This window comes from Pipra filicauda, unplaced genomic scaffold (assembly GCF_003945595.2).
Source record: "Pipra filicauda isolate LSUMZ 115617 unplaced genomic scaffold, ASM394559v2 scaffold55_size4083901_pilon, whole genome shotgun sequence".
NCBI classification, from domain to species: domain Eukaryota; kingdom Metazoa; phylum Chordata; class Aves; order Passeriformes; family Pipridae; genus Pipra; species Pipra filicauda.
Window position 1 is genome coordinate 3539258 of NW_024104709.1, and position 15681 is coordinate 3554938.

The 15681-nt window shown below is 39.9% G+C and overlaps 1 protein-coding gene across 2 annotated transcripts in view; it reads right to left on the reverse strand.

Moving 5' to 3' along the window:
- The window catches only part of TIAM2 (TIAM Rac1 associated GEF 2), a 91581-nt gene that overhangs the window by 42981 nt on the left and 32919 nt on the right, over positions 1-15681 (reverse strand). Inside the window, exons 9-13 of one of the 2 annotated variants that reach the window (XM_027716877.2) lie at positions 13560-13724; positions 10751-10855; positions 10249-10327; positions 9295-9387; positions 8007-8255 (exon numbers count right to left, since the gene is read on the reverse strand). In XM_027716877.2, the coding sequence (XP_027572678.2) occupies positions 8007-8255; positions 9295-9387; positions 10249-10327; positions 10751-10855; positions 13560-13724 (691 nt within the window). Of the gene's footprint in view, positions 1-8006; positions 8256-9294; positions 9388-10248; positions 10328-10750; positions 10856-13559; positions 13728-15681 lie in introns of both variants that reach the window. The other variant, XM_027716875.2, reaches the window with a different exon arrangement.

Genomic DNA, 15681 nt, shown 5'->3' on the forward strand with positions numbered 1-15681 from the left:
TATTCTTGTGTCGTACAGCTTGCTTAGGACATGTGGAGCCACATGCTGAACAGTGGCTTAGCTCCAGTCAGCCACCTACATGTGCAAATTTGACTTTCTGTAGGCTGCTTTATACTTCCTTTTTTTTTTTTTATTATTCCCCCCTCCCCCAAATATCTACAGAAACATCCATTTTGAAGCTGGAGCAGAGTCCTTTAGATTCTTTGGAAGTTCCTTTGTCCATCAACTGCTCATAGTGAGGCAAAGTAATTTGACTCACTGGCTAATTCAGGAATCAATAGGAGATACAAATTAGCAACATAATAGGAAATATCTGCCTGTACTTCTGTAGCAATGCCAGATTAGCCCCTGCATCTCAGCAGTATGTTTTTACAGGGTAATTTAACATTCCAAACTTTCTCTGTCTAAGTATCTGCCAGTCAGACAGCTGTTTAGGCTTTTCAGTTTTAAGATTAACAATTCACACTAGCTTCTCCAATTTTTAACTAAATGCATTTGTTTCCTAACAAATGCCTTCTTGCACACAGTCTCACTGGAGGCCAGTGTTGGCCACAGCTAGTGCATCACCCTTCTATTCCAGTTCAACAACTGGAGATGTGTGGCTGCAGTACAAAGGACAAAGACACAGCAGAACCCATGTTAGGTCACCACCATCCTCTTTAAAAGTCAGCAAAGGCTACAACCTACTGCTGCCATTACATCTTCCAGGCTGCTACTGCTAGACAGCTCCTAGTGCAGGATTATTCATGTGTGATGTCTTTCACCACTGTCAGAGGTCATTTGCACTGAGAAGAGTTGGAAAGCTGATGGAGCTAGACTTGCCCAGGTTTCAAGTGTACCGCCCTAGTGGTACATTTGCTTCTCCATCTCAGATTCATATTAATGAAAACAGAAAGGAAAAAGGGGAAAAAAGAGTTACTTAATAGTTTAGCAAGAATGTGTGGCTAGCTTAGGCAGTTTTTATAATTACTCAACCTGCCTTTCCTCTGTGAAACACAGAACATCCACTGTTTGATGTGTTTCAAATCATGCCTAAGGCACTAGTCTATATGTGGATGTCTCTAACTTTATCACAATTAATAAATCTTTTTGCTATCCATATTGTTACTCTACAGAATTCAGTAGGAAGGGTAATATGATGATTTCTGCCTAAATATCACTGAGCCAGAAGATGCAGCTATACAGGGTTTAATGGAGTTTACGCCACAAAAAGAAAAACAATTTGGCCCGCTGACTTCACAGGGATTAAATCATAGCAGCATTTAGCAAAGCAGAACAGAATGCTCTGTCAGTAGAAAAGAACAATGAAGAGCATTTAAGACTGTCCCATTTTATAGCACAAGTAATCTTTTAATTTGCAATACACACATCTAGCAGAAAGCCAACGGGACAGTTTAGCAGCAGCAAGAGTTCATTAAACCACCACTCTTGGGAAACATTTGTATTGCAAAACATGCATAGGCAACAAGTGCTCCTGTGGATTCAGCTTCTGAAGAGACAAATGCTTTCTCTGAATTAACCTCTACACTGCTACAGTCCCATGTATTGTCACAGGCCAGACCTAGCCTTTTCCCAGCGATTAACAAGAGGGTAGGACAAAGACACTTGTGTTAACAGCACACAAACAGCTGGAGCAGGAGCCAACCTACCACAGTTGTCCAAGACTACTGTCAACACACACCTCACCTCTTAACCTTGCTCTGATGAGTATGTTCTATCACATCTATGTGGCTTCCTGCTGAATTGGCTAATAACTAAAAAAAGAAAACCCAGCAGAGTCATCTAACTTCAGGCAGATAACCAGTCATGCTGCATAGACAACTATGTATCTATGTTAAAGAGAGGCACTAATATGTTGCCTCACACCACACAAAACCATCAGATAGTTGGTATTAGATTCAGTAGGCAAAAGGTAGCAATGTATGCAGACCTGCACAACTAACACAGATCAGGGCCCATATCTAACAGGATTGTGAGTGTCCTTAGGACTCGGGAAGCTAAGAAGCAATATTCACCTTTTGTGAGCTCAAAAGAATTTCTTGTGAAAGAATAAAAACAGATTTCTTTGATTACACTCACATGAAGCACAATGAGGGACGTGCCCTATTGCATGATGAAGAGAATTTAAATGTTGACACAGCAGCTAGACAAACAGGACCTGATCTGGCAGAACTAAAAGTAGAAGTTATTTTAGAAATGCTTTTCAGTTAAGTTTTAGTTTTACTTTTGTTTACAAAATGCTTTTAACATTACATTAAAGACGTTTCTGAAAAACTACAGGCAAACAGCAATAAGCAGAGTGGTCTGAGTCAGTGCTCCAGGCACAGCCCCCAGCTGTCTGAGGCTAGAGACCAGCTTAGTGTTACATCCTCCTGACTTTCTCTCTTCTCTTAAGTGGTACACACAGAGGATGTAAGGACTGCTACCTGGAAAGGCGTGCACAGTGACTTGCAGAGAAACAGCTGGCAGAGCTGACCTCTGTCTTTCTTTTCCTCCCTTAACTCAGTGGTATCTGATGAAGCTGAATGGAGTTTTCTGAAGAAGCAGTGAGTTGTAGTTACGCTTTACAGAGGCACCTAAGCCACCCAGAAAATTGCCTTTGAAACAGAAGGTACCTTGGAATTGAATCCAAACCAGTTATTATTAAGAATATATTTTTTAAAATAATTTGGTCATATCAAAATTAAACTTGTGGACAACTTATGTGCTTTGCTTCTGTGTGTGCTTACTATGATTAAAATCAGAAGCTGCTTAAGCCTTGGTAAACAGAAGAGCTACTTTTCCATGTGAGGATTCAAACCACTGATCCTTCTCCTGAAGCAGTGGCACTTTGCAAAAGTATTTCAATGTTTAGCAGAGCAGGAGCTGAAATGTAATTGCTCCTCTCCAGCACATAGCCCAGCCACTTGTCCAACAGCACAAAGCCTGACTCTCTCTCCCTGACTCCAGCCATGCCTTATAGAGCATGAAATAGCTTCATCGGGAGTGACTCAAACTGGCATGTCCCAGACTACACCGCTGCACAAGGATTAGTGCAAGAGGAGGGAAAGCAGAGGGCAAATCCATGCTCCAAAATGGCTAGAGAGGTGTTCTGTGGGCAGGTCAACTGAAGGAGAGCTTGCTGCCTCTGAGAGTAACTCTCCTTACAACCAGCTCTCTCCCCCAGCACCTGCCTACTCCCCGCTCCTCCTCCTTACCTGGCTCTGGCCCTTGTCAGGACTCTGCACCCATCATGTCAACCCCAGTTTGCAGGGGCTGGGCTGGGGGAGAAAGATTTCTCCTTAATTAGCTTCAAGGGCCCCAGCAAGTGCTGCTATCAGCACAGGGGTGGGAGGAGTGCTGTGAGGCTGAAAGGAAGGCTAAAGGAAGAGAAGGAGGAGCAAGCCTTCTCCTGGTAAGTAGCACCCAAGCCTTCTTCACTGCTCCTGGGACTACACCTCTAGAAAGGTGGGCCAGATAGGAACCCAGACCCTACCCCACAGATGAGGAGTACAACATGGAGCACAGGAACAACTATGTTAATTTATTTTTTTTTCTTTTTTTTTTTTTAATTGTTTCTTTCCCACCTTTTTTTTTTTTTTTTTTTTTTGCTTTTAATCACAGAGTTCTATTTACAAATTAGTGTGGATTTCAACAGTGTCAGCTAACCAAAATGACAGCTTTTTTTGGCAAAAACACACTTGCTGTTGAAAAAAACCCCATCCAACTCTGACAGCAACTTGCATTCTGCAATGGGTTTTCACACCTACTAACTAATGCTTCTACCTCCTGCCTCAGCACTCCATAGATATACCATAAACCCACACAGCATTGCCCTAAATATATAGTTATCCATTCATGTGCCCTCTCTGTTGTTTATTCCTCAGATACCCATGCCATCTTAAAATGAGGCATTTTTTCCTCCACAACTGTAAGAATTCTAATCCAATTCCCTCATTTTTTAATTCTACTTAAATATTTTTTTAATTTCCTTAGTACTGGAGCTTGGAGCAAATTTAGTTGCTCTGTTATTTGGGTTTCCACATTTATAGGTGCATTTTTTAAAAGTATTTCATCTCATTTCTTTTCCAGGATAAGCTCATGATTAGCCAAGCAGCTAAGCAGCAAGAATATAGCATTGCCATGTGGTAGATCAAATGACACAACCACAGCAGGTCCAAAATACAGCTACAAGGGTATAACAACCTCTTGGAGAAAATGAATCACTCTCAGAAAATTCCCTGGGAATGATTTTCAGGAGTGGCAGAGTTAGTGGCTTTGGAGAAAGTCAATCACTTCCCTTCTGTACAGTAAAGGTTGCCAAAGTTTGCCACAAGGTATAACTTGATATCCTCAACATAGCAGAATATGTAGAAAAAGGCACTCACCAGAGTTAGCTGAGCAGCTACAAAACTGTAAACAAATGTGGACAAACTATTACCACCCAGGTTATATGAAGCCAGTGATTTAAAGTAAATTCTGTTTTGCTTCTGTCTGGTGGTCATCACTAAGTGCTAGGCAGGGCATTACTGTTTGACTTCGTGCTGAAAATTTCCATTTTCTAAGCACTTGTTAATTTTAGCACATTAATCCTCACAGTACTCTAGAAAGACAGAGTAAATTTTATAAAAACAGGGAGGCAACAGCAGAAGGTTTTCAACTCTTTGTATCTTGAGCCAAATTGTGCTTGATTTTTGAAAGAGGTCTCCTCTGCTAGCACCAGCTGACTTTCAAAGGCGCTGCTTTGGAAGAACAGACTCAACAAGGACAAGCAAACATTAGAAATTATGTTTGAAAAGTGCAGTCTTAAGAGTGACCCACTCAACTCTACCAAAGGAGACAGAGTAGTATTAAACAGGATAACCAGGGGATCAGGTCCAGCCAGCATGGGTTTAGGAAAGGTATATCCTGCTTGACCAACTTGATCTCTTTTTATAACAGATGACCCACCTAGTGGATGAGGGGAAGGCTGTGGATATTGTCTACCAGGACTTCAGTAAAGCCTTTGAGATTGTCTCTCAGAGGATTCTCCTGGAGAAACTGGTTGCTTATGGCTTGGACAGGTGCACTCCTTGCCGGGTAAAAAACTGGCTGGATGGTTGAGCCCAGAGAGTGGTGGTGAAAAGAGTTACATCCAGCTGGCAGCAGGTCATGAGTGGTGTTCCCCAGGACTCAGTGTTGGACCCAGTCCTGTTTAATATCTTCATCAGTGATCTGGGTGCACACTATCAGTCAGGCGACACTAGGTTGGGCAGGAGTGTTGATCTGCTGAAGGAAGGCTCTGTAGAGGGATCTGGACAGGCTGGATCAACAGGCTGAGGCCAACTGTATGAGTTTCAAAAGGTGAAGTGCTGGGTCCTGCACCTGGTTCACAACAACCACATACATCACTACAGGCTTGGGGAAGAGTGGCTGGAAAGTGGACTGGGGAAGAGGACCTGGTTGACAGTCAGCTGAACATAAGCCAGCAGTGTGCCTAGGTGGCCAAGAAAGACATCCCAGCCTCTATCAGGAATAGCATGGCCAGAAGGACCAGGGCAGTGGTTGTGCCTCTGTACTCAGCACTCAAGGCCTCACCTCGAGTCCTGTGCCCAGTTCTGGGCCACTCACTTCAAGAAAGACATTGAGGTCCTGGAGTGTGTCCAGAGAAGGGCAACAGAGCTGGAGAAGGGTCTAGAAAGTAAGTCATATGAGGAGTAGCTGGGGAGCTGGGGAGCTGGGGTTGTTTAGCCTGGAGAAAAGGAGGCTCAGGGTTGATCTTATCGCTCTCTACAACTACCTAAAAGGAGAGTGTAGCAAGGTGGGGATCAGCCTCTTCCCCCAGGGAATTAGTGACAGGACAAGAGGAAATGGCCTCAAGCTGCACCAGAGGAGGTTCAGGTTGAACATCAGTAAGAATTCCTTCACTGAAAGGGTGGTTGAGCATTGTAATGGGCTGCCCAGGAAGTGGTGGAGTCACCATCCCTGTGTTCAAGAAATGACTGGACATGGCACTGAGTGCTATGGTTTAGTTGACATGGTGGTGTTCGGTCAGAGGTTGGACTCAATGACCTTTAAGGACTTTTCCAACCTTAATGATTCTACGATTTCATAAAGACTGGATATGAATTTAAGAGTTCCTAGCCTCCAAATCCCTGCTTGGATCATTAAATGCCCCCTCTGCTTATCTAAAATCTTATTCAATTCCTGAGTGAGTAACAGGACACAGAACAGTTAAACCCTTTATGATTATCTATTAATTCAAAGTAATGCCATTTTTTTCTGTTTCCATTTGAACTTGATCAGGTGATCAGACACTAAGCACTGAATTCAATAAACATAAAAATTCTTCTCATGAAGCTTAATTTAGAACTATTTGTTCTCTTTGAGAAGAAAATAAATCTTTCTTAACTGCTTTTAAGCAGAAAAGCAAATATACTATGTCCCTTTATCTACTAGTGCTTAAAGTATAATATATACTCCAGTAATTTCCTATTATAATGGAATATTTGCACAGGTTGCAAATTTATCCCGGAGGAATGAGGAATCTAGTGAATGGACACATACATTCATTACACTGAATACTCCAGGTAGTGCTGGCCTATGATATCAAGCCAATAAGCTGGATGATAGCCCTGGTATAATTGTGTAATTAATTAGCTTTATCATAATTTTTGGTTTATGACACTAACTTTCATGTGCCACTAGTCAATTTAATGGCATTTTAAATTGAAATAAGGCCCCTGAGAGAGATGCTACTTACTGAATCACAAATTTTGTATTCAGTTTTCTTTTAATTTCAAAAGATGACCTAATAAAATTTCTTTATAATTAAATCGATTCTAGCAACTTCTCCTATGTGATTCTTTCTCTTCTTCCATTTTTAATTACAAAAAAAATTCCAATCAGAAAACACTTGCCACCGTAATTATACATAAAAATCAGCGATCCCTTTTTGTACCTCTTGCTGTTCCCCTCACACAGCAGTGCAACCTGGCTAGCTTTCCTGCAGAATTTTACTAGCATCCTCCAGAGGTACAGTGAGGAAACTGCACCTTTCAAAGTAAGAAACTAGTTAAATTTCCTTCTATCTTGTTTGAAAAATAGTCAAGACATGGGAAGAAAGGGAAGAAAGCAAAACCCCATGTACTTTCTATTTTAGGCAGACATTTGCAAGCATTCCGGTATCAGAAGTTGTAGTTCTCCAGCAAAGTATGATCAGCTAAAGGAAGGAAAGGGTGACCAGGGCTCACCTCCACCCAACATGGCAGAGCCCCCCTACATGCCACCTCCTATTTCCAGCCAAAAAGGCAACCCAAAAGTGAGCATCGGCACTTCCTTGGAGCCAAGGGGTTGTGATGTCATCCAGGAGCAGTTCTTACCAGGTAGGCACCTTCCCTGCCTGGTGCTCCTCATACAGAAACCCATGAGGATCACATCCTGACACACACTGTTAGGATACATCCTCCATTCAATGCTTAATACAGCGGTTACATTGAGTAAGAAATATGAACAAGACAAGCCCTATAAAAGCTGTTTTCATGGGCTTTATTCTACACAGTGGGCAGCTGCACCCAACAGGAACACTGGGTGGGAGCAGAGCTAAATGACTCCTTTCTGAGGTGGTGACGATTCATGCATTGAAGGTACTCTTAATGTATGTGCTACTTTACCACATGGTAAACACAGAACAATACTCCGCCTCTGAAAGTCATCACAACATTTCAGCCACTGGTGCCTGTGAAATGGATATGCTGGAGGCACCCAAGATGACACAGAACAGTTAAGAGAGCACTTGATAATACCGGATGGTGCAGCCAAACAGATTAAAATAATATCTTTTCCCTGCAGACATAATCATATTCTGTTCCACTTCTACTCCCTAGAAAATAATAAAATAACAGACAGATATTGAGCATAAATGGAACTTCAACAGTTTATACTTGTGTTTCTAAGGCAAGCCGTATAATTTTAAACATAACTGAGTTTTAAAAAACAGTGATATTGGAAGTGAGATGAAAGTAATGGAATTATTGTCAACCTCTTACCATTTGCTGTGTTCTTTTTGAAGTTATCTAGAAACTCTTCCAGGAGCTGTGACTGGTTTGGAGGAGGCAACAAACTCTTTGGATCCCGGGAAATGTCACCATCTGACCAGGATACACATAAGGGTTGCTGGGTCATTCTCACTGTGAGCATTACACTTCTCTGTGAAAACAGCAACTCCATTTGCCCGAGGTTAAGAACAGACACAGCCTCTCCATTTATGCTCAGGATTTCATTGCCTACTCGGAGTCCTGGGAGCATGTGAAAGCAGAGAAGGAAAAATAAAAAAAGAGGTAATATAAAACATAAAGGGTCACAAACCAAACCTTATGGTGATTCACCTTTTACTTTTTTGGTTTGAATTCAAACAGCCTAATCCTACAAGTCTATTAGAATCAATGGGAGCTTTATTTGTGCTATAATTATATAGATTGACCTCATGCTTACTTTGATAGGTGTTACACATAGTACAGCAAGTGAGTTGTTTCTGTTTAAAGGTGTTAGAGAAATGGGTGGGTGGGAAAGCAACACAGCTTTCAAGAAGATTAGAATAGAGCCACCTCTCACAACCAGATACCACCAGTATACTGCACCATACCACATATTTCATTATCTGGGAATAGCACGACATTAGTCATGCAGATCAAATTATTTATGCAAAACTGGAACAACATAGGATGGAGTTTTATCAGCTTTTATATAAATCTAAACAGTGGCAAATGCTGTCTTTCAAGGTCAGCAACAACTAAGTAGACATCACCATCAAGTAGCAAATTAATATCTCTGTCTCCATTTCTCTGGGTTTGTTTTTCAGAGAGCAGAACTTAGGTGATCCTCAAATGTGCTGATGAAGAGAAGCACAGTTTCTGAGCAGTGCCGTGGAGAAGCTATTCACAGAAATATATGCAGAAAACTACTGTGGGGAGAAAGGCTACTTTTCCTTGCCAGAAAAGGTGGAAGTGATGGGTCATAGAAACTGATCAAGCCCCTGTGAGATGAAATCTTTCTCCAGTCTGTTCCTCTGCACAAAAGTACTTGGTTGGATGACTGAATACAGACTTTGTCTCCAAGGCTGAACAAGAACTCTCTCCACTATATTGAAAGGATAGTTTAGTTACACTGTGTACACTATTTTTCCTGTATCACATATTTCCAGTGGTCTTCAGGAAAGAAAATTGTGAACACCAAAAGCCAAGAACTGCTTCAGACAGCATTACTAAACCTTCTTTAAGTTTTTGGACTTCAAAAAGATAATGAAGAACAGTTTTAAACACAACCGTGATACAGTACCTTCCTTGTATGCCAGTCCATCAGGGAGTACATCACTTACAAAGATATGGGTGAGATGCTCATTTTCAGCAACTTGTGCTGTGACAGCAAAGCCTGAAATAAAAGAGGTTTTAATCAAATAAACTTCCTTGGGGACATTTCCCTTTTATTTTGTGTATTTAGTAGACTCTATACTTCTTGTATACTTCTTGTGAGAACACACCCACAGAGCATACAGAAATTATTACATTGTTTCCCAGTCATTGTTAAGCCTGTTAAAATTAATAGGACTTTTCAACTCCCAGGAAATGTCATACTCTGCTGTTAAAAAAAAAAAAAACAAAACATTGCAAAAAGTAATTTCTACCTCCACTCCATATGACATTTCAATAACAGGCACAGCTCATCATTATGCTAAGAGTTCTGCAGCATGTCCATCAGACAAAGAGGTGTCTTAAACAGGTCCAAAAACTGGAAACCCAAACTATAAAGCAGCAAACTATACAGACCAGTGAGTGGGACAGCCCAGAAAGGAATAATTTATTGCAGATTTGCAGCTAAAAAACAGCACAAAGCTGCCTTACAAGGGTATCCTTGCAAGGTATATAATTATTCCTAGGCATAACTGCCTCCCACAGACAAAAAGCCTGTCAGAGCTTGTTCCAAAGGACACTGTTGATACTGTGCCAAGAGAGGATCCCACTACAAAAAAATGGCAGACCTTGACCATGGCCTGACTGACAGCACTTTTATTAATCCTGACAAAGGACTTTTGTTTTCTGACAAGTTCATGCTTGAATTATTTGGTCATTTTAGCAAAATTAGAAAGTGGTCTCTTCCAAAACGTAAGAAAGACACTTGCAGGCTCACACTTTGATCTATCAAGGATGGCTCTACCTGCTCTCAGAGACAGAAAAGTCCTGAAGAGAGAAAGCAAGCAATGAGAAGAATACAAGAGAATTCCTGACAGCTTACCATAATCACTTATGTTTTCAGTCTTTGTAAGATGAACATGATAAACGTTCAATGGACAAATTTCTATTTCATCATACACCTGTTGGAAAAAAACAGTAACACAAGTCATCAAATTATGAAAATATAAGCATCAAAACCCAAAGATACAGCATGAGAAACAAGCATGTTATTCTTTGCATCAAGACTTGCTGTCTTCACACAGAGCATTGTGTTCCTGTGTAAGCATCACCGCTATCAGTGAGACTAAAGCTAAAGATCAAAAACTCAGCCTGAAGTAGAGACTGACACTCTGCTTTTGTACGAAAAGCCTCACTCAAATCTTCAAACAGTTCTTGAAGAAAGTGTTTGCAGTGCCTAGCCACCCAAACGTGTGAATAAGGATGACACAATGCAGTCTGGGAACAGCTTTAAACCTTATTTTAGATCTAAATTTCACATATTTGTAGGTGACAATTCAACTGCAGCTGCAGACAGAGCTTTATCTAAAAGGAGTCACACTTTCCTGGTCTAATATGTACTCGTATGGTTCAGGAGCACAATACTCAGTATTTTCATCAACCAGTCTTCTGAGTTGAAGGCCATAGTGTCTTGGCTCCAGCTGTTTCATCTAAGGAAGAAAAATAGTTTGGAAGTCGTTATTTATTTCCAGAATCCTAGAACACAAAGAAGTGACACACACACACACAAAAAGCTTCTAGAACCATGCAAAAGCAATCCTCAAAAGTAGTTTTCCAACTATTTTTGTGGTATAAACAAAATCAGATGCATTGCTTAAAAGATAAGGTTCGAGAACAATTTCCATTTTGCCTTACGATCCTCCAGATCCTTTCGTAAACATGATGTCTTGGCTATTAGATTAACTGAGCAGTAATATATGTTTCCAAAGATATCACAACTGGTTTCTGTCCTTTTGAATTTAACACTCACAGCCACCTTTTTCTACGACTACTTTTAATGATTCAGTTCTGTTCAGTAAGTTTTGCTCCTTATATAGAAAAGGCATACGCATGTATGGGCAGTTAGGAGAGGGGATGGGATAGCAAGTAGGTTCCCTAAGGGTTTGCCTTTATTGGACTTTATTTTTATTGCTGGGTTTCATCTATGATCAGAGAGTTCCACGTATTTTTTTTTTCACCATGAGGTCAAAGAAAAGATCCTATCTCAACAGGAAGTAAAGGGAAACAGGATTATTCCCCGAAGATATTAGTCTGAAAGTGCCGAGTCCCTGATGGGAGGCTCTGAAAAATCAGGATACTGGTGACACCATGGCACAAAACATTTGACTTTAGCATATTAATAGAGCAATAATTCTATAACAAGAGGAAGCAACACTTCTGAAAGAGAAGGAATGACAAGCTCCCTGAGGGTTATTTAACCCCTTTAGTGCATCTCTGCAGCTTACAAAATCTAAATCTACTGAGTGAATAGTAATTACCTTAAGATTTTATTATGTGTTACAGTTTAAGAGTTGCATGTGTTCTGTATCCTGAACAATTCAATGTAAATGCACAAGATTTTGTATACATGCTATTCAAAAACCTCAGATGGAAAACAGAAATAAGAAAAGTAGAAACCCCATAAAGCGTGGGTGAAGGGAAAAAAAACCCAACAAACAAACCAGCAACCCCGGTGAACTTCATCCTTATCCACATAACATTCAAACATGTTCTGTTAAGAAGAAAGATTCCTTACACTCACCAGAGCAGAATGAAAATGTAAGAAGGAAAAGAACCAGGATAGATGAGCAGAAAGTATTCAGCATTAGAGAATGCTTATGAAAAGCTTTACACATAGAATAGAGAGACAAAATAAAACAGAAAAACATTTAAGAAAAAAATCAAATAATTTAAAACTAAATTTTCATGTGATACAGACACTGAAAATTAAAAGTCAGCTTGAAAATTACAAATATTTTGGAATGATGGAGTAAGAGAAGTAAGGAATTTCCTTTTCAACTTAATTTTACTTAATTTTATTTCCTCCTTTAGGGGTCTTGCACATCACTTTAAGGACTTCAAAATGTTTCAGCTCTACCATGCCACCTGGTGGCCAAATCATGACTCAGACACCCTTTTGCCTGACAAGGTTTTAAAAGTAAAGGCAAGCATTAAATGTTTTCTCCAGGATTCAGTCTCCATCATCCACAAGAAGATAATTTCTTCTTAGTGATGCCATGGAGACACAATGGGACTTCGCTAAGCCAGTGTGCTTATTTTGATTTTTAAAACCATAGTTTACCCTGGATTTTTAAAAATTTGTATAACTTAATTTTATTTGTTGGTTTGTTTGCAATATTAACAGGTGCAAAAGCCATTAAATGTGTCCTTTCCTTCATTAGAAGCCTCAAAATTCATTAACTTCAAGCCAGTTGAATGACCTCACCTACAAATTCACCCTAACCTCTGCCAAAAGATACAGCTGGATCTTGTACAGCACAGGACTCCTTCTTCTCCTGTTTTTCCCCTTGTGAAATAAATACAGTATATTTACCAGAAAACAGAACTCAGGGGTAAAAAGTTAGTTTTTCCAAAAAGCTTGTTTGCATAATTTAAGTGACTTGAATCCTGCAGTTAGAGCTAAATTCAAGCACTGACACGTGTGGAGACAAAAGTGCTAGGTACATTGTGATGTTCTAGAGGTGCTGATGTTTGGTCTGTAGTTAAAACTAGCATCTCTATTTCAACTTCACCCTGTGACTCAGTTTTCTGTCCCATGATCTATAGCAATCCCTCTCGAATTGTGGCACTGACTTTCACAAGGGAATTCACGCTTTGAAATTCACAAATAGAACTGGTATTTAAAAGCTTAAAAAGTTCCTTTAAAAATCAAACATATATGATAGCCTTTATCACAGCAGTCTTAACTGTCTTAATTTCCTGGCATTAACTCCCTTTCGCTCCTCTGTGATTAATTTGCACGGAACAACCAGGTTTGCTGCAAGGACAACGCAGAGTGGACATGTGCTGAGATTACTCAGGGGCTGACTACCTGGCAAACTGCCTCTGCTCTTTAAGTATCAACTGTGCACTGTCTTGAGCAACACCTTTTGAAAAACCTTTCCACAATCCTGCAACCTTGGCTACAACATATAAATAACACAACTACAGGAAAGAGAGCAGTGTGCCTTGAGACAGTGACTGGGAGATGCTGGTATTACAATATTATGTATTATTAATATTATATATAATTATTGTATGATTATTATATAATAGTGATAATCTTATCACTACTTAGGCATCCTCTGATATACTATGTTCCTTCTCAAGTCCACGACTATTAATAAGGTGCAATTGTGAATGAAAAGTAAGTACCTTGCATGCCAAAGACAGAACATCCTCCACCCTGTGCTCTGGCTTGAGTGTCAGCGCCACTCCTTGGCCATCACAGAAATGAACATATGTCTGTGTTTCCCAAGCATTCTCCTTCTGGATGCTCTCTGGCACTGAACAGTAGATATTCAAATAATCATCAACTTGCTGCTGAAACAAGGGAGAAATGTACAAGATATATGGATATTAAAAAAACAAAAACAAAAAAACAAACAAGTAAAAGCACAATTACATTAGCAGCTTGCACTGATTATGTATTTAGACACAGTGCTGTGAATTTCCAACATGGCAAGCCAGGGAAAGAATTCTGTTACCTTCTCTTATTCACTATAGAAGATCTTATTTTCTAAAGATCGGATTGCACTTCCTGTACATTCCCATTATGGGATTTTATATCTTTATTACATTATAATTGTTGATTTAACTCAATGTGGATATATGTAATTATCTGGTATTATATCACAGTGGAAGTAAATCTTGAAGAAGAATTGACTACTACAATTTTACCTAGTTAACAAATGTAAAATAACTCTATAAATAACTCTATAAATAACTCTATAAATAAATAAACATAATTACTGTAATTTTGACAGAAAACGACAATACAGTAAACTTCCAGCAGAGAGCACTGTGGAGCAAGGCTAGTCATAACATAATAAAGTACTAAAGCAGGAATAAAGTGCTCCCATTCTATTTACAGTTTAAGAACATATTGTTTCATAGGCAAAAATATTTGCCTGTTTACCATTTTGCTTCACATTCTCTCTCATTCCAAAGCCACTCCGCTTGATCAAATAACAACATCCACCCTGAATAAATTCCCTGTCACTTTCTCACCCTTTACTTTCAAACTTTCTCCTGTACTGCACTTGAGGCTGCATGTTTCAAAGGAAGCCACACAAGGAGGAGAAAAACACCAAGAGCTGTTCAGAATTTGAAGTTTCACATGTATATTTGGGTCTGCCTATTCAGCATATCACTTAAATACCCACATCAAGACATTTGAGTTTATGCAGACAAGGTCCCTTGATTCCCCATGCAGTCACTGGAAAGGGACAATAACACCATGAAGTGGCAGAACTGCCACCCAAGACATATCTTAAGATATCCTGAACTGTTCTCTGGAGTGCCTACATCCTTAATGTTTTTTCCTTAGTATTTTTGGTTGGTTGGTTTGTTGTTGGTTGGGGGGATTGTTGCCTATATAAAGACCCTTGATTATGTAATTCTTCCTCCTCTCTATAGTGGCACAAGCCCAGGGGCGCACTGCAATTAAAAGCTGCTGTAAAATCACTGCACAGAGCTGCTTCACTTGTTGCAGTCAGCAAAGTTATTGACAACAATCTACCAGTAGTAACAGAGAGACCAATACTATTTTGTTTTTCCATATAGCAACTGTGGCTGTGAAAATGATGAAGCAAGCAATGCTATCCAGGTAATTACCAAACAATGCAGAAATTCAAGTTGCAGCTGACCCAGAATGTGGCATAGTTATAATTTGATGCCAGAATAACTTTGGTTTGGTGAAATGATTTTAATGAACTAGTGGCATTCATGAATCTTGTCTATCTTGCTCAACTGTCCCTTTTAACTAGTTGAACGTGAAATTTCAATTAACACAGGTGCATGGTAATCCTACTAAAATTCAGCTACTACTTATACAAAACAGGAATCATGTTATGCTACTGTAATTAATGCAGCAATGAAATCCACCAGGTGAAGTTTGACCTCGGTGGCTGTAGTTGTAGACTGCTCGTAACACTGGTGATATTGAAGAAGATAATTCCCTTAGAAGCATAGTTCTCTCAGCACTAAATCTAGTGCCTGGGAATAAAAGCTGACCTTCCTTCACAGTGTAAATAAGAGAAAGGAGAAAGGGGGCAAGGCAGGCAGGTTGCGAGAGTGAAGCACAAGTGAGTCAGACTGAATTCCCCGGTGGCTTCCTCCAGGGAAAATCAATGCTATGCTTGCATCAACAAGGGAGGTGCTCCCAGCAGCTCAAAGGTTTGCAACTACCACAATGGTTTACTGCACTGCAACAGCAGCTGTTCAAATATGCCTAACTGAAATAAATCTCACTATTGCCAGAGATGAAAAAAAAAAC